At 37.5% G+C, this 19,253-nt stretch overlaps 2 protein-coding genes across 5 annotated transcripts in view; one reads left to right on the plus strand and one right to left on the minus strand.

The window, feature by feature from the left end:
• The first annotated feature begins 8,240 nt into the window (after positions 1-8,240).
• Positions 8,241-17,353, plus strand: LOC136237198 (sphingolipid delta(4)-desaturase DES1-like). Of its 2 annotated transcripts, none has more exons than XM_066027520.1 (2): positions 8,241-8,468; positions 16,172-17,353. In XM_066027520.1, exons 1-2 carry the CDS (start codon positions 8,387-8,389, stop codon positions 17,212-17,214), a joined length of 1,125 nt encoding a protein of 374 aa, XP_065883592.1. In that variant the 5' UTR covers positions 8,241-8,386; the 3' UTR covers positions 17,215-17,353. The 2 variants fall into 2 exon arrangements, with proteins under 2 accessions (XP_065883592.1, XP_065883591.1); XM_066027519.1 differs by lacking the exon at positions 8,241-8,468 and adding an exon at positions 10,864-11,010.
• Positions 17,354-18,071: 718 nt separating this feature from the next.
• Positions 18,072-19,253, minus strand: part of LOC136268174 (uncharacterized) — a 34,710-nt gene continuing 33,528 nt past the window's right edge. For all 3 annotated transcript variants that reach the window (XM_066063433.1, XM_066063434.1, XM_066063435.1), the window contains 3 exons: positions 18,523-18,591; positions 18,395-18,463; positions 18,072-18,325 (listed from right to left, as the gene is read on the minus strand). In XM_066063433.1, coding sequence (XP_065919505.1) covers positions 18,266-18,325; positions 18,395-18,463; positions 18,523-18,591 — 198 coding nt within the window. In that variant the 3' untranslated portion in view covers positions 18,072-18,265. The remainder of the gene's footprint in view (positions 18,326-18,394; positions 18,464-18,522; positions 18,592-19,253) is intronic.

The raw sequence follows: 19,253 nt of genomic DNA on the forward strand, positions 1-19,253 counted from the left end.
ACACTGAAGAAAGTTCAGCTATAAACAAGTCATGCACTGTGTAGAGAATTCAGCTACAATTAAGTCACTCTCTAGAGAATTCAGTTACACAGAATTCAGTTACACACAAGTCACTGTGGAGAGAGTTCAGCTACAAACAAATTACCCTTTAGAGTGATCAGCTACAAACAAAACACTTTGCAGGGTGTTCAGCTGCAACAAATCAACCTTTAGAGCGATCAGCAATGAACAAATCAACACAAATCTACCTGTAGAGAGATCAGCTAGAAACAAATCACCCTGAAGAGAGTTCAGCTACAAAAAATCACCCTGTAGAGACATCAGCTAGAAACTAGACACAATGTAAGGAGTTCAGCTACAAGCAATCACCTTGTAGAGAGTTCAGCTAAAACAAATCAACCTGCAGAGAGATCAGCTACAAACAAATCACCTTATAGAGAGTTCAGCTACAAACAGATTACCTGTAGAGAGATCAGCTACAAACAAATCACCTTATAGAGAGTTCAGCTACAAACAGATTACCTGTAGAGAGATCGGCTACAAACAAATCAACCTGCAGAGAGATCAGCTACACACAAATCAACTTGTAGAGAGATCAGCTACAAACAAATCACCCTGTAGAGAGATCAGCTAGAAACTACACACAATGTAAGGAGTTCAGCTACAAACAAATCACCCTGTAGAGAGATCAGCTACAAACTAGACACAAAGTAAGGAGTTCAGCTACAAGTAAATTACCCTGTACAGAGTTCATCTACAAACAAATCAACCTGTAGAGCAATCAGCTAGAAACAAATCACCCTGAAGAGAGGTCAGCTACAAAAAATCACCCTGTAGAGAGATCAGCTAGAAACAAATCACCCTGAAGAGAGGTCAGCTACAAAAAAATCACCCTGTAGAGAGATCAGCTACAAACAAATTGCCCTGTAGAGAGATCAGCTACAAGCAAAACACCCTGTAGAGAGTTCGGCAACAAAGAAACTACCATGTAGAGAGTTCAGCTACAAACAAATTACCCTGTAGAGAGATCGGCTACAAACAAATCAGCCTGTAGAGAGTTCAGCTAAAACAAATCAACCTGCAGAGAGATCAACTACAAACAAATCACCTTATAGAGAGTTCAGTTACAAACAAATTACCCTATAGAGAGATCGGCTACAAACACATCAACCTGCAGAGAGATCAGCTACACACAAATCAACTTGTAGAGAGATCAACTACACCCTGTAGAGAGATCAACTAGAAACTGCACACAATGTAAGGAGTTCAGCTACAAATAAATCACCCTGTAGAGAGTTCAGCTAAAACAAATCAACCTGCAGAGAGATCAGCTACAAACAAATCACCTTTTAGACAGTTCAGCTACAAATAAATTACCTTGTAGAGAGATCGGCTACAAACAAATCAACCTGCAGAGAGATCAGCTACACACAATTCAACTTGTAGAGAGATCAGCTACAAACAAATCACCCTGTAAAGAGATCAGCTAGAAACTAGACACAATGTAAGGAGTTCAGCTACAAGCAAATCACCGTGTAGAGAGTTCAGCTACAAACAAACCAACCTGTAGAGCGATCAGCTAGAAACAAATCACCCTGAAGAGAGGTCAGCTACAAAAAACCATCCTGTAGAGATATCAGCTAGAAATAAATCACCCTGAAGAGAGGTCAACTACAAAAAATCACCAGAGATCAGCTAGAAACAAATCACCCTGAAGAGAGGTCAGCTACAAACAAAACACTTCGCAGAGAATTCAGCTACAAACAAATCAGCTTGTAGAGAGATCAGTTACACACAAATCAACCTGTAGAGAGATAAGCTAGAAACAAATCACCCTGTAGAGAGTACCTACAAGCAAAACACCCTGTAGAGAGTTCAGCAACAAAGAAACCACCATGTAGAGAGTTCAGCTGCAAACAAATCACCTTATAGAGAGTTCAGCTACAAACAAATCACCCTGTAGAGAGATCAGCTAGAAACTAGACACAATGTAAGGAGTTCAGCTACAAGCAAATCACCCTTTAGTGAGTTCAGCTACAAAAAAAATCAACCTGCAGTGAGATCACCTACAAAAAAGCACCTTGTACAGAGTTCAGCTACAAACAAATTATCCTGTAGAGAGATCGGCTACAAACAAATCAACCAGTAGAAAGATCAGCTACACACAAATCAACTTGTAGAGAGATCAGCTACAAACAAATCACCCTGTAGAGAGATCAGCTAGAAACTAGACACAATGTAAGGAGTTCAGCTACACAAGTAAATCACCCTGTAGAGAGTTCAGCTAAAACAAATCAACCTGCAGAGAGATCAGCTACAAATAAATCACTTTACAGACAGTTCAGCTACAAACAAATTACCTTGTAGAGAGATCGGTTGCAAATTAATCAACCTGCAGATAGATCAGCTACACACAAATCAACTTGTAGAGAGATCAGCTACAAACAAATCACCCTGTAGAGAGATCAGCTAGAAACTAGATACAATGCAAGGAGTTCAGCTACAAGCAAAATCACCCTTTAGTGAGTTCAGCTACAAACAAATCAACCTGCAGTGAGATCACCCACAAAAACGCACTTGTACAGAGTTCAGTTACAAACAAATCACCCTGTAGAGAGATCAGGTAGAAGAATTCACCTTGTAGAGAGTTCAGCAACAAAGAAACCACCATGTAGAGAGTTCAGCTGCAAACAAATCACCCAGTAGAAAGATCAGCTAGAAGAAGTTTCCTTGTAGAGAGTTCAGCTACAAAGAAATTACCCTGTAGAGAGCTCAGCTAGAAGAAGTCACCTTGTAAAGAGTTCAGCTACAAAGAAACCACCTGCACAGAATTCAACTACAAACAAATTACCTTGTATAGAGATCAGCTAGAAGAAGTTACCTTGTAGATAGTTCAGCTACAACAATTCACCCTGTAGAAAGATCAACTAGAAGAAGTCACCTTGTAGAGTGTTCAGTTACAAAGAAACCATCATGTAGAGAGTTCAGCTGCAAACAAATCACTCTGTAGAGAGTTCAGCTACAAAGAAACTGCCATGTAGAGAGTTCAGCCTCATACAAACCACCTTGTAGAGAATTCAACTACAACAAATCACCCTGTAGAGAAGAAGTTACCTTGTAGAGAATTCAACTACAACAAATCACCCTGTAGAGAAGAAGTCACCTTGGGTCATTCCATACCAAATCAACAAAAAAAAATCTGGACCCCTTTTGATTTTCGTGAAATTTGGCACAAACATGGACCATTTCAAGAAACTTTCTCACACCAAAATTTGGCTCATTTTATAGGTCTCCCTTTAAGTTATGACCACTTAAAGTTTCTGCTGAAAATTTTATATTGCTTACATGTCTTCAATAAAATGGCCATAACTTTGCTTGTGATTGACGTAGAAACATCTGGTTTAGAGTTTTGAAATGCTTATTAAATTCTCTTTCAGGTGATATATAATGTTTTATAATTGCTCAAAGGAAAAGGTCAAACCACAAAAATGTAGCCTTTTCCTTTGATCTTAATTTTCTAAAATATATATTCTTTAATTAAATTTATTTTTGGTTTACATGTTGCTCTAATACCTACCATTCATCACTGTGAGTTTAAAGTTGGGACCAATAGTAGATCATGAGTTATAAGTGTTAATGTGTAGCCTTGTAATCACTGCTGTTTGTATGGTTCAAATACGCTAAGATGCAATACCAATTGCAAGTAACTTTATATAATAGTACGTCACAATTATTTTATACATTGTTGGTTTGTAAATAAAGTTAATTTGTTTATGTTTTGTAAGAAAACCCAGTAAAAGCTTGTAATTAAATACATATACTCAAGTAATTTACCCCTTATCAAGCTTGTATATATTGTTTCTGATTCTATTGTATAGTAGTGAAATATTGAACTTGATGACATTTTCACTAGCTACAGTAACTGCTACTGCTACTGTTAGCATTTAATGCTGATTGTTGATATGCAAGTACGTATTTTGATACACAAATGTAGCTATAGTGGAAACTGTCTAAGCCAGTAAGGCCAATTTTTTTTGGCCTTAATAATGTAGGTGGCTATTTATATAGTTTGATGTGTACAAATCTCTTACTTGAACAATTTAAAGTTGGCCCTTAATAGAAAGGTGGCCTTTCATTACAGGTGGCTGCTAAGACAAGTTCTGCTGTAATTTGAAACACTTACAAATAAAACAATGTTATGTAGCTGCAGTCACACAGGCATGAATGTTTCAATATTGTAATCTACTAGAGCTTTTCTAACAAGTAGTAATGAATGACTGATGTAGTATTAACAGTCTTTTCAACTTATACTTTCAAAAATTCAATTGTGTACTGATATCAATGTATCAAGTTTCCATGTGAATGATTGTAGAGACTGTCATGCAATATACACCAGTTTCAGTCTCAACGTTTACTATAACACTTTGATTTAACTTTGAAGTTAGTTGCCTTGACCCTTTCTTTAATCGATTGTTGATGTATTTCACTTAAAGCTATAGATATGCATCAGTGTGCAATTGCTGTAGTGAACCTTTGTACAATGTAATTTCTATGGAACATTTCTATGATTCTATGATTCTCAATTATAGAACAAATTATGAGCTACATTGCTATTTTTATCATGATACAGTTGATGTATGGAGTTTAAGCCAGTTACCTTAGGGCCAAAATTTATGGGCCTTAATGTGCAGGTAGCTGCTTAATACATTTGCATAAGTGTACAGTAACAATTTAAAATTGGCCTTATTGGAGTGGTGGCCTTTCTATACAGGTGGCTACTTTCCACTCTATTCCATCAAATTTTTAATTTGATGAGTAAGACAATGCATTGTGGTTTTAGAAGTGTACATTTTTCCAGCAAAGGCATTATTTATAGGTTCAAACATATAAAGGTGGCCTTTAAAGTGGCCATGCAGTAGTAGGCATTCACTTTCAGAGTATGATTCAGAGTGATATACAGTGTAACATATCTTAGCAGCTACCTTAAAGGCCACCATTTTATAAAGGCCAGCTTAAAATAGAGTATTTCTACTCTAATGCAACTATACGAAGCAGCTATCTAGGTATTAAGACCAAGAAGCTTTGGATATCACTAAGACATGACATTTCGATTCCACTTTACGTGTACATATGTATGAATAACTGTCGTTTGCATCCATTATACACGCGTATAAGATTGGAAACTATCATCATAATCTGTGGCCGAATATTATTGTACAGTAAGTAAAATTGAAAGAATACATTGGAATATCATTAGTTATACAGTAAATCCTTTATAAATATAGCTACCTCTATAATAAGACCACCTCTATTTTATAGGACACTGAACTTACAGCAAAAACATAATCAGTGATTCTTTTATTAGGCAGCCTTATTATTGCTCCAACTTTCTTAGCTTTAAAAGTGGCTCTGTTAGTATGGTTTCAGTGTAGTGAGCCCTTGTCAATACAAACCCTAACTATTTTAATGCATAAAATGATTTTGACATACTAATATAAGGTAACTTGCAATTGGTATTGGAAATTACACTGAAAAATACCATACAAACAGCAGTGATTACAAGGCTACACATTAACACTTATAATTCATGACCTACTATTGGTCCCAACTTTAAACTCACAGTGGTGAATGATGGGTATTAAAGCAACATGTAAACCAAAAATAAATTTAATCAAAGAATATATATTTTTGAAAATTAAGGTCAAAGGAAAAAGCTACATTTTTGTGGTTTGACCTTTTCCTTTGAGCAATTATAAATCATTATATATCACCTGAAAGTGAATTTAATAAGCATTTCAAAAATCTAAACCAGATGTTTCTATATCAATCACAAGCAAAGTTATGGCCATTTTATTGAAGGCATGTAAGCAAAATAAAATTTTCAGCAGAAACTTTGAGTGGTCATAACTTAAAGGGAGACCTATGAAATGAGCCAGATTTTGGTGTGAGAAAGTTTCTTGAAAGGGGCCACGTTTGTGCCAAATTTCATGAAAATTGAAAGGGGTCCGGTTTTTTTTTTGTTGATTTGGTATGGAATGACCCCCTTGTAGAGAGTTCAGCTACAAAGAAACCATCATGTAGAGAGTTCAGTTACAAACAAATCACCCTGTAGAGAGATCAGCTAGAAGAAGTTACCTTGTAGATAGTTCAGCTACAAACAATTCACCCTGTAGAAAGATCAGCTAGAAGAAGTCACCTTGTAGAGTGTTCAGTTACAAAGAAACCATCATGTAGAGAATTCAGCTGCAAACAAATCACTCTGTAGAGAGTTCAGCTACAAAGAAACCGCCATGTAGAGAGTTCAGCCTCAAACAAACCACCTTGTAGAGAATTCTACTACAACAAATCACCCTGTAGAGAAGAAGTTACCTTGTAGAGAGTTCAGCTACAAAGAAACCATTATGTAGGGAGTTCAGCTACAAAGAAATCACCATGTAGAGAGTTTAGCTGCAAACAAATCACCTGTAGAGAGTTCAGCTAGAAACAAATCACCCCGTAGAGAGATCAGCTGGACGAAGTCACCTTGTAGAGAGTTCAGCTACAAAGAAACCATCATGTAGACAGTTCAGCTGCAAACAAATCACCCTGCAGAGAGTTCAGCTACAAAAATATCACCCTGTAGAGAGTTCAGCTAGACGAAGTCACCTTATAGAGAGTTCAACTACAAAGAAACCATCATGTAGAGAGTTCGGTTACAAAGACACCACCATGTAGAGAGTTTAGCTGCAAACAAATCACCTGTCAGCTAGAAACAAAATACCCTGTAGAGAGACCAGCTAGAAGAGGTTACCTTGTAGAGAGTTCAGCTACAAAGAAACCATCCTGTATATAGTTCAGCTACATTTCAAGTCACCCAGTAGAGAGATCAGCTGCAAAAAAATATCCTGTGGGGAATAATGGGCATGTAATAAATATATGTATATAATTTGTATAATTACTAATAAAATCAAAAATAATTGAAGTACTAAAATTCTTCTTTAAGTTCTTTTCTTCTTCCTGTAGTAAAGAAAAAAACACATGGGTTAAAAAGCCCCAAAGCCAGCCTTGGTCTTGGCACCAAATTCACCTGAATTGTTGTTATTAAAATGTAACCATTAACCTACCATCACAGCCATTTCTTGGCCGCCACCTTGGATTTCACATCTTTTTTCACCATGGCCGTTTTGGGGGCCGCACCTTTTTTTACAGCTTGGCTGTTTTTGATTAGATTATATTCACACATACAATGCATAATATAATCAACTATTATGAGGCCTATCGTAGAGATGCATGGTATGATACTGGATTTGAAAATATTGATGTATATGTTACATCCCATGGCATCCAGTAAAACCAAACTTTCTTTACTGGAACTGTAGACAGTCCAGTAAGGTGTTAAGAAAGAGCCATCGATCATTATTTATTAAACAAGTATATACAACAGATTAATCCTCAGTCTCATGTGACTCCGCCACGGTCAGATCACACTAAAAGAAATTCTGTGTGGGCACAGCAAGAAGTGTAAGTGTGTATATAATTTTAAAATGTACATGTTTATTGGAGAGAAAAAAACAGTATGTTAGGCCATCAGTTGTCCAGTCCACTCACAGCAGTTCCTGGCCATGAAAATCTTTTGAGAACATGTCATACTTGTATGAGCTGCACTGCATGTATGATGGTAGATTTAAAGGTAACAACAGAAGGTTGTATGAAATCAATGAAACTCTTGATGTTCATGAATAGAGGTAAATGTTTTTACAAACTGATACTGGCTATATAAAAGCTAAATTGCAGCTATAGCTAAGGACTGCAAAATTGAATGATGATCATCATGAATAATTTATAGAACATAGCTATATGCATATCAATTGGAGAATTTAAATATCTATCCATATATTTATTGCGAGTGAGTATGTTATTACAGCCTAACATTTCGAGGGGGGAAATTTTCACTGATTTCGTGGTTTGAGGGGTAGCTAATTACCATGCAGCGAAAATTTATCCTTGTAATCGGCACAGCCCTTCTTCCTTACCAGAGTGAACCCACAATATATACACAATGAACTTGAATAGATTGAAATATTTAGACCTCTAATAGGCTACATTTTTAGGAGTGTTTGCAAATCCGCGAAAAATTTTTAGCAATATTGAAAAATTAGCCTCTCGAAATATTTGTGTGGGGTAATAAGGGCGCGCGCTTTCTATGTCTGCAAGTTTAGGCGGCGCTCAATACATGAAACCGGTAAGTTCAGGTGGCGAGCCAGGTGCGAATGTCACCAGACTCCCAGAACTAGCACGCCACAATTATTAATGGTGTGCAAAGCTGCATAAACAAAACGTGCTTGAGTTCAGTCAGGTCGGGTGTTGTAGAGGAGACTTAGTGAGCAGAGATTCTAGTAGCGCCGTGATGGGAGGACAAGTATCTAGAGATGATTTCGAGTGGGTATACACCCAACATCCTCACGTTGATCGGAGGAAGATAATTATTGGTAAGGGAAAACTTTTGTAATGAATAACATATATACGTATTGTGCTGCACTATGATAAAATTACTCCCCTCCTTCTGAAAACTTTATGCTTTGCACACTGTGCAGTAACACCTCGAGTAACACAGACTAATAATGCCCCCCCCCCCCCCCCCCCCCCTTCATTATATAGTTTGCCACTCCTCGATTAATTTCTCCTCAGATTATAGAAATTGGTTTGTTGAGGTTAGAGTTAGTTGAATGTTTTATTTTACTATCTACTATTGAAAGGATTGCCCCTCCCCTGACATTGAGGTGGGTCTTCAGCCCATCTAATCTGCCTTCCTCTTATGTCTAGCTATTTAGTTCAGTGTTATGAGCCCTCGTTATTTTGTTGTTGTTAATGCGTTTTGTTACATGGGACAGCTACCCAGTAGCACTCTGAAGCCCTTTAAGTACCAGAACTGTATAAGCACTTTGATACAAGTGGGAGAATCGTATAATGTTAAGGATTGTATGACTGAACCTAGTCTTATGTAGCCAGACCACTTTTTTCTTATGTGTGTGGATAAGGAAAACTCCCTATATATATATATATATACCCACACATAAAAAGAATAGAAGCAACCTACAGACTCATGGCAAGCTGGACCTTGCCAGTATATACAACAATAGGCCTGTGTTTGGTATAGTGTATAGTAGGACCTCCATTATCTGAACACCTGTGTGCCAGTTCAATCACAAAGTATGCATTTGGCCTCAACACTGTTTAGCTTGTTCCACTGTCACAAAAGAGGACTTGCTCATTTGATGAGAGTGTTTTATCAACAAGCCAATAGAGCAATACATTGAAGTTTATATACCACAGTGCACAGCAATAGTCCTTAAAGCACTCCTAGAGTATATATGCAGAGAATATATACTTGTTAGGCACTAAGGATTATACTCTTATCAATAATCTGGGTTGACAATTCTAGAATGCGTTACAGTAGGACCTCAATTATCTGAATCTCAATTATTGAACCCTCAATTATCCAAATAGTATAAGTGACTGCTCTATTAAAGTATTTCACCATTGAATGAATGTTCTATTAGAGTAGTTGAACAGAACTCTGTACGTATATAAATGAGTAGGCTTCATTTATTAAACACAAGACTCTTACAGGCGATTGGATGCAGAATTTTTAAAAATCATCTAGACCCGTATTTTGATCTGCCTGCCTCAGTCATAAGGTTGAGGCCAAACAAAGCAGCCCACAACCAGCATTTTACGCCACAATAACAAGCTCATGGGTGAGATGTGCCTTCTGTGGTTCCAACAATGGACATTACAAATTGGTGTTTGAAATATGTGTCAATATATATGCCATTCTAGGGGACATGCCCCAGGGAGAAATTAACAATTTAGAAACTCTTAAACAGTGGTTAATGTTAACAACTATAATGCCGTATAGTCCTGTAACAAATGATTGTGTGGAAGTTACATGTAACTGATTTCCTTTCCATGTGACGTAGACTGGCTAGTATAACTATAGCTTTGCATTTAACTAAAGATCATCTCAGACACGAGGGTGTGCATTCAACCCAAAGAAAACGTGTTTTTGTGAATTTTGTTGTGGTGTATCATTAACGACGAAGATTTGAGACAGCTAGGTTTTCTGGCAGCATAGTATTCCCTTTCTCATGGTGTGTATGTTTCTACGTATTTAGATCTTGATAGTGAGTAAGGTAAGGGTGGAAGCGATAGGAGACCTCGGATACCTGCATGCACCGAAAACGTTGCACTTCCAAGTTTGAATTACTACGATCATACACATGCACATTCACATACATTCAATCTTCTGTGAAACTTTACAAGCGATACTGATACTTACTTTGGCAATAAAGTTGATTGGAAAATCAAAGAAGGTGTCAATGTACTGTGCATGATTGCCTAATAGATTATGTCACCTACACACTTGTTTCTATTAAATTCGCAATGTCTGACAACGAGGGAATGAAGTTTGTGAAAGAATGGAGAGAAGTGGACCATTTCAGGGCCTGGTTTACTCGACGAACCTTTCGAGTAGAAACAAGATATTAATGTGAGATAGGTGCTGGTCCCTCAATTTACCGTCTGTCACATTTCTTGTGGAGCGAGTTGTGGAGCCCGTGACAATGATGGGCGATATGCCACTGAAACATTTCAGTTGTGTCTCACTGCAACTGACATGCAGTTGCACTCTCTAGGTCTTTAGTGAGCATCAATAAGAAGTTGCGTTTTCTCAATTGGCAATGCATGATATTACATGTCGAGCTTTATGTGATAAATCAGGTATGATTTACAGTATAAGTATGCTACATTTAGGGTATGTGCAAAAAAGTAAACATGATTGCTAATGTTCAAGGTAACTGAAGTCGTCAAATTGGCTCGCAAGTACAAAACACTGGATCGGCTAGCTCTGGAAGCAGATGTTCCCTGTGAAAGGATCAAAGTTGGGATATACCATGGTCCAAAGATGGTCATCACGTTCCATTCACTGCAAAGATGTACATTTTGGTGTCCAGATAAGAAAGTCACACCAAGGTAACTGTGTAATTTGTAATTGACCTTGCACTTGATAATAGCAATTGTGAGTTTTCTTTAATGTAACTTTACCATCCGTTAAAGAGCTACAAAACTGGTTAACCTCCTGGCATGCAACTTCAGGAGTCATTGTTCTTCCATTTATTTCTAGTAAACCAAATTGTCTTCCTTCAGCCTGGGTAGGATCTTCAACCACACCATCTGGAGAAGCGACCAACCATGGATCTGTGGTACTTATGTGAATGCCAGTTCTGCTGACTTTGTATGATGGTCCAAACCACTGGTTATGTGAGTTACGTACCACTGCCTTATGGTGCCCTCATTTGGTCGTCGCCATTCTAGTGCTGGAATACTACCTGGTGGTGGTTTGTACAAGATGGTTTCTACCAATTTTTCAATGTTTTTTTGACGTTTTGTGACAGTGCCAAATGTAGATGGCTACTAGATGCTGTCAGGCGTGGTCTTCTGAGTTGCTGCCATAGACTATTGACAGATGGTTCTTGATCTACAGTTGCTCTGGTAGTTCAGCAGCCTGTTCTGCTGTGACTTGTAAAGATTTTAGATAATTTTTACAGATGTGCTTCAGTTCTTCTTGACTGAAGTTGGTTGGAGTGATTGCTTCTGGCCCATAATCTTTATCAGCAGTAGCTGGTGTAAGATGGTATCTTTTTCTATCTGGCTTTCTTATATGAATCTGATGATTTTCTCTGAGTGTTGCGTTCATGTTTTTGTTTACAACGATTTGAAAATGTCTCGGTGATAGTTGAGCAGGATCCAAACAGGCACTTCCAAGTGGTCTCAATCCATCCTGGGCCTAAAGACATGATAGTCCTGCTGTCATGCAGCAATGCTGGAATGACCCTGACTGAATCCTGTTAACCTGCTTACTTTAATCCATTTTGGCTCTGATTGACATGTAGCATTCACTCAAGCTGGTTGTGCTGTTGCTGATGAGCTGAGCTGCTTTGTTTACGAGATGGTCACCAGCACTATCTCAAAGAGAAGGTTAGGTGGCAAGTCACGCAGATTAACACTGACTGGTGTTTCCTTTGTAGATTCTGAGCACCAGGATGGATCACAATCTTTGTGGTACCCTAAGTAGTGCCTTGGAACCGCTCAAAGATCATTCCGTAGCTTTGTGATGTTGTTGGTTTTAGAATGGTTACAAATAGCACATTGTGTGATTTTCGTGATTACAGATTTGGCTAGACGGCCTCGTCCATGGAAAGATGGGAAGTCCTTTGCCAGCTTTCCAACTGACCAAGAAAACACTTTATGGCATGGTTTGTACATTCTGTCTTCTCTACATCTCTGCCATACGACTGAACTGTCATTTGTATGGTATAAAGGACAGAGCTGTCTCCATCTCCGATTACTTCAGTGTATTGAATACCGTGCATACTCTTCTAATCCTTTTAGTAGAACCTCTCTTGACATTTTGGAACCAAACACATTAACTTTTCTGATGACCAGTAAGATGGTGTTATCTTCCAATGCCTAAACTGCTTCTGGATAAGTTTCACCTTACTAACTACAGTAGACCCTCAGTTATCTGTACCCTAGTTTATCTGAAATTGGGAATGACTGAAGTATTTTGAGTACAAGTGTATGTTCTATTAATTCAACAGAGCTCTGTATGTAAATGCATGGGTTTCAGTTATGCGAACAATTCATTATCTGAACACTTTGCCTGAGACACATTGGGGTTCAGATATAACTGAGGGTCCCTATATCACCCATCTCATCTTCATTCATGTTGTCATATCATTCAATACCACTGATTCACTCCCATTATTATTGTTGATTCTTAGGATTTAGATAACGGTACTGATGTAGCAGATTTACAGAGAAGCAGGTCAATTCCACCAATGAGCACTGTTCAGTTGATGAGTTTATTAATACTAACAATGAAATTTCAGAAACACATTTAGTCAAACATGGAAAACAGAGTTCTTTGCCATACCTTCATTGTTGTTACCTCTAGAAACCATGTAAAACTCTTTAGTTAGAATGTCCTGCTTTACAGCATTTCTTAATAGTGTCTGATGACATAGCTTGAGCAATCCACCTGATAGACTTTAGAATGTTTACTGCATAAAGTTAATGTGCTTTGAAGGGTTTGATAATGCCAAGATCAAAAGGCTGAATAGCTGCTGTCATATTTGTAGGTAGAAATGCTATCTTGATGTTGCGTTACCCTTAAACAAAATTATTGAACAAGATTCATGTTATTTAACTTCTTGAGAATAGTCTCACTGTACATTGTTGTGCACCACACATTGTTGTGTTGTCTTGATTGAAGGTTAGTCTGTGTGCTTTGTTGATACATGTGTTTAAAGCAACGAGGGTCTGCTGGTATCCAGACTACAATAGGGTTTTCTTTTTTTTAATGCAACAGTTACTCTGTAAACTTACTTTTCTTCCCTATATGACTTTTCCTTTCACAGCTACTCTTTTCTCACTTCAAAACTCAAAAGCATCCAAGCAGTTTCATCCAGTATGGTAGTACTGTTTAATAGGGTTCCCCCTAAAGTGGCCAGCACCGCTACAAATGCCATGTCTAAAAGCCATCATAGAAATACCATATGAGATGAAAATCACCTTTATGGAATAGTCTTACTCCATTCAACATCAAATACAGCATTAAACACAAGAAAACACTTAATACATGGCTGGATATAGATTTTCTTCAAAATACCAAAGGCCATACTTTGGTCCTTACCACAGTCGCAAAGCTAGAGGTCAAACAAAGGCCACCATTTACTCCACAACAATGAACTCATGGGTGGGTAACTTATGCCATTTTAATTAAATGGCCATCTTCTTCATGCCAGGAAACCATACCAAGGCATTAATTTTCTGTATCGACACTTTCCTTGAAGGAGCATACTTAGATGCCACGAAACTATTCGAGGTGCTTAATGGACTGTAGTATCCCTATTAGTATCAGATAGCAGCTAAGCTGGGCTTATAAAACGATTGCAATGCATGGGCCATGCCCCCATAAATAATCAAAATACAGCACAACACCTCTAATAAGCAGTGCTGAGGCCACTCCCCTCAACAATCTAGCTCCATAGAAAACAAGGTTTTGCACCATGCCAACTGAGATCAAGGCACTCTATTACAGCAGTCACAGCTGCACATGTATTTTATAGCTATGCTAACAAAAGTTAATAAACTAGTGTAATAAAAAAATATTAGCTAATTTAAAAAATGAAATTTCAGCAATAAAAAGTAGTGAAGCAAGAGATAATGGTAGATCACTACTTGGCATTGTACTAGCAATGTGGGAAAATCCCTAAGTTTAATTTTTATCACCCTACATTGCTACAATCATTTTCCCTCATAGCTACCATCATCTTTTGTTCATTGCTGGAACCCTACTTCATTTTAAACAATTTTTTATTGCACTATTCCAGTGAGCTTCTTGATGCTATATTTGGCTTTCCACTTTTCCAACCAATCATTACATGTTTTGAAGTCAGTAATATTAAGCACTCTGCTATTTGTTTAGCCTTCTCTACTTGTGTATATAGGACTACCAGGATAAATATTCTTACATACTGTGACTAAGTACTGTTCCTACAGTGCATCATTGACCTTAGATTTCCTACTTTGCTCCACAGCACTACCTGACGCATTACTTTCATATTGGTAGCATGTTGTACTCTTGTATTTAACTCAATTTTTTTTGGCCAGACTTCTTGTGATGCTTCTTGGATTCTTTCAGCTTTCTTTACTAGCTAATTCATATCCTAGTTTTCAAACTTAGTTCATTTCGCTTCTTTCATGCTCCATAGTGACCTGGCTTTGTGACATCTGTTAAAAGTCTGCACAAGTGACCAATCTGATCCATTCCACTGAAAGGATGGCTAGCCAGGTTGAAGGCAGTGGTTGTTTCGAATTGTGTTCATTTATTAAATGATACCATGTTTACAAAGACATATAGACTCTAGAATTGGTGAAGTATTGTTACTGAAATGGAAGCCTGAAATTAAAGTGGACAAGGATACAGTTGTTGTGACCACTCATAATGGAGAAGTTGGAGGGACACATTCTGTTCAATTTAGTGTAGTTGACTGTATCTCCACATATAATGTAGCCCTTGTGGCTGTAGTTAATTTCTTTGACAGCCTCATCTTCTACATTATTTTATTCACAACAAATGCTATCAGCGTAGTGCCTAAAGAGTGGTGGTGCAGTGCAGTACTGCTCTACATAAAAGTTTCCTTTTGTTGAGGTAAAAGGGGTGCTTATTACTAACAAAATTCCTTTGATATTGGTAGCAAACTGTCAGTTTTACTGCTCTACTTAATTTTGCTAGGGAAACCCCTGTTTATACAATGGTGTTTTTCTTGTACACTGTTTTAAAATGTGCTGTGCCTGAGTTAAACCCATTTGTTGACCAACAGTGAACTACATTTGGCTTTGGGTGTTAATCATTGTGAGTAACCCAGGATAGTGTGAATGAGAGAGTGATAAGCTTCCAATATACGTATACCAGCCTGTGAAATATTCTGGTGAACTAGTTCGCCATAATATACGTAACACAAATACTGAAACCCTGTTTGAGTCCAAATTCCACTTATCGGTTGACTGGAGTCATTGACTTAAGCTGTTGGCTTCATCACTGTTTGTCAATTAGTGCTAAGCATAACCCAGTATAAACCTGAAAACACGATGAGTGAAATACATATATACAAATTTTAAAAAGATTATCATGAGGAGTTTGGTTTTAAAATCTTTCATGTCAGTGCATCCATGGAGATGCAAAAATATACGAGTATTAGTTCTCCTACTGTACAAATGGTCTTTCTATTTCCACTTGTATAGCTGTAACTTCTAAAGCTCTTGTCTTGTAGGGTTGAAACAATGGTTGACCATTCCTTTGGCTGTCTAGCTAGATAAAGGAAATGTAAAAAATAGAAAATAGGCAAATATGTTGGGTTCTCTCACAGATCCAGTCACAATTAGAGAATGCATACATCCATGATTGCAAAATCTGATAACTTTTTATCACTTAAAATTTGTATGTATAGCACAAAAGCAGACTCACATGTACACCTTATACTCGCATTTATACAAACATGCAGACACATTCTTCACATTGAGGTGTATAGCTATACATGTTTACTGTGTCTTCTGTACACTTGTATAGAGAAGTATCCTGAGATCAAGAAGTTGATGGGACCTGATCCAAACTTAAAATACATTGTGATAGCGATGGTGATGTTCCAGTTTATTTCAGTATTGTACATCTCCCAGTTGTCATGGTTCTGGGTTATCATACTGGCATACTGTCTGGGTGGAGTTATTAACCATTCACTAACTCTGGCTGTCCACGAAATCTCTCACAACTTTGCTTTTGGAAATTTCTATCCCTTTTCAAACAGGCTGTTCGGTATGTTTGCTAATTTACCATTGGGTGTGCCAATGTCTGTGACTTTTAAACGTTATCACCTGGAGCATCATCGGTTTCAAGGAACTGATGGTATTGATACTGACATACCAACAGACTTTGAAGGAAAGCTTTTCCACAACACGGCAACTAAGATTGTGTGGCTGTTCTTACAACCTCTCTTCTATTCATTCAGACCAATGGCTGTCAGACCTAAAGCCCCCTCAGCACTGGAAATTATCAACTTGTTAGTCCAACTTGTGTATGATGTAATCATATTTAACTGCTGTGGAGTAAAGGGTGTATTCTATTGTATTGGTGGCACTTTATTGTCGCTAGGCTTACATCCGATGGCAGCCCATTTCATTGCTGAACACTACATGTTCAAACTAGGATATGAGACATACTCTTACTATGGGCCTTGGAACTACATCACCTTTAATGTTGGGTATCATATGGAACATCATGATTTCCCATATATTCCTGGTTCAAGACTACCTGAAGTGAAGCGTGTTGCAGCAGAGTTTTATGATGATCTACCTCAGCATTTATCATGGCCCCAAGTGATATGGGACTTCTTGTTTGATCCTGACATGGGACCATACTCTCGTATGAAGCGTAGCTACAATGATGTGTTTGTCAACAAGCCAGTAGAGAATCCTAAACTGTTAGGAGAGAACACAGCAGAGTTGATGCAGCAGCTAAAGCAGAGGAAATGTCATAATGGATTACACAATGGTAACTTTAATGTTAAGAGTGGTAGCAGGCAAGGTGAAGTGAATGGAGACCTTGAAACTGAGTGAATTGTATTTCACCAACTCATGTACATAATAACTGCAGCTGCTTGACAATACAGTATATCAGTAGATTTCATTATGCACTGCACATACTCGTACACATGTTGCATGTTTGATTTTGTGTTACTTTTAGATTACACAACAATTGGTGCATGGATTGAGTGTTAGCTAATGTACTGTGACTTGGATCTGACCGGCATAATGAGATCAATGAAAGTAGGTACAACCTTTTGGAGTACCAGGTTAATTGGCCGGTTGTATGTGTGTTTCAACTACATGTGTAAATTTAATGCACCAAATTACAACAGACAGAGTGTTTTGAGTGATATGGTTGATGACCAAAAATTTACATCAGTTGTATGGCTACAACAAACTAAAATAAATAAGACAACTCTACCATCATAGGATGACCCAAATAATAGCTGGATAAGGTGGTAAAAACTTTTATCACTGCGGATAAGTAGATCACAGTTCATCTCAAGAAATGACAAAATAATTTTTTGGTACACCATGTACATTCATGTCTGCCCAAGTCCATGTTATTTCTTAACTAACAGTCGTTTAAAACACAATACAATAATTTCTCAAGAATTAAGCTCAACACAGCTGGACCATAACGTAAGCACACCATACGTACAAAAAAATAGAGCATAACATGACTATAATTATTATGTTATTTACACACATTGTGCATGTGTGTGTGTCACACTATCACATAATAATCATTCTATGGATAGGGGCAAGCTAGCCAAACTGCTACTCTTGACATACTCATTCTTAGTAAGAAATCTAACTGTTCAGTCTTGTCCAGTTCCTGATGATGCACATATGTATAATAGAAAACTATCCAGAAGGTTTGGGGGCCTTGAAATATGTATTTATTAATAATAATATCATTGGTACAAATTTGCATTAACATACACTGTACGTTTAGTAAGTCATGTAGTGTACTATCTGTTCATACTTTTAGACCAATCAAAGCTAATAAAGTTAGCTGATACACAGAAATGTATAGTTCTACAATAAATCATTGTAATCACTGCTTGCACATGTATCGTTATCTGAAGAAATCTAGTTGCAATAGTTCTTTAGCTGTCGGTCTGCAATGTGGCTGTACCTACAAAAGTGAATTGTACATCATATAAGATATGGAACAAGTACACACAAGCTGTACAAAATATCTTACCTGAAGACACTTCTCTGCCAAGTTACATGCACCTGGTACATTAGCATAATATTTACGTAGTTCTGATATCTGTATTAATATGGGTAGTTGTAGTACACACTGAACTTTATATACACTATTAGTTGTACCTTGATCACTTTGTGGTACAACTCTTGTGAGTATGGATGATCCTGAGCTGACAATAATAATGATGCTTCCTATAGTGGTAAAGAAAGGAGTTTTCATTGATAGTTTTATAAATGGGCTTGAGTCAATTAAGGTGTCAAAATAGCCTACTATTTTAAAAAGTTAAACCCATTGTGCTCAAAATTATGTTTTCAAAATTAAGATTATGTTTGAGACCTGACTGTTTAATTGACTGTTGAATGCCACCTGTTAAGTACTTTAGTGATGTCATGGGCAGGCAATGGGATCGTTAGCAGAAATTCGGTCAAACTTGAACGCTCTATTAGAGTTTTATTATAGTAATTTTGTGGATTTCAGTTAATTGAAGGTAAACGATCATGCTACAGTAGCTTACTATACCACGATCCATTAGAAGACTACAAAATGCACCATAAGTGGTAATAAATTCATTGGTGGTATGAATCACAGCGATAGGTATTTACCACACATGACCACGAATGTCACCGAAAGCCATATGAACACGCTTAGCATTTCTAAGGATTTAATTAAGCAGACATACCATAATGAACCACCACTCAAGGATCCACTGAATACTGAAGTTAGATCTACAACTATACTGGAGATGCAAGTTGAATTACGACAAAACTCCCTAATAGAGTAGTCACCGCATTTCTGCTAATGTGTACTCGGGTTCAGAATAATGGTGGCTACAAGAAACATGGTCAAGTCCAGA

This window comes from Dysidea avara, chromosome 10, assembly GCF_963678975.1.
Source record: "Dysidea avara chromosome 10, odDysAvar1.4, whole genome shotgun sequence".
Classification (NCBI taxonomy): Eukaryota; Metazoa; Porifera; class Demospongiae; order Dictyoceratida; family Dysideidae; genus Dysidea; species Dysidea avara.

Excerpts from the sequence above, each read along its gene's own strand:
- LOC136237198 (XM_066027519.1), top strand. The coding sequence starts at position 10,896 with ATGTTCCCTGTGAAAGGATCAAAGTTGGGATATACCATGGTCCAAAGA. Across the intron at positions 11,011-16,171 it reads GATAAGAAAGTCACACCAAG|AGAAGTATCCTGAGATCAAG; the intron begins GTAACTGTGTAA and ends ACACTTGTATAG.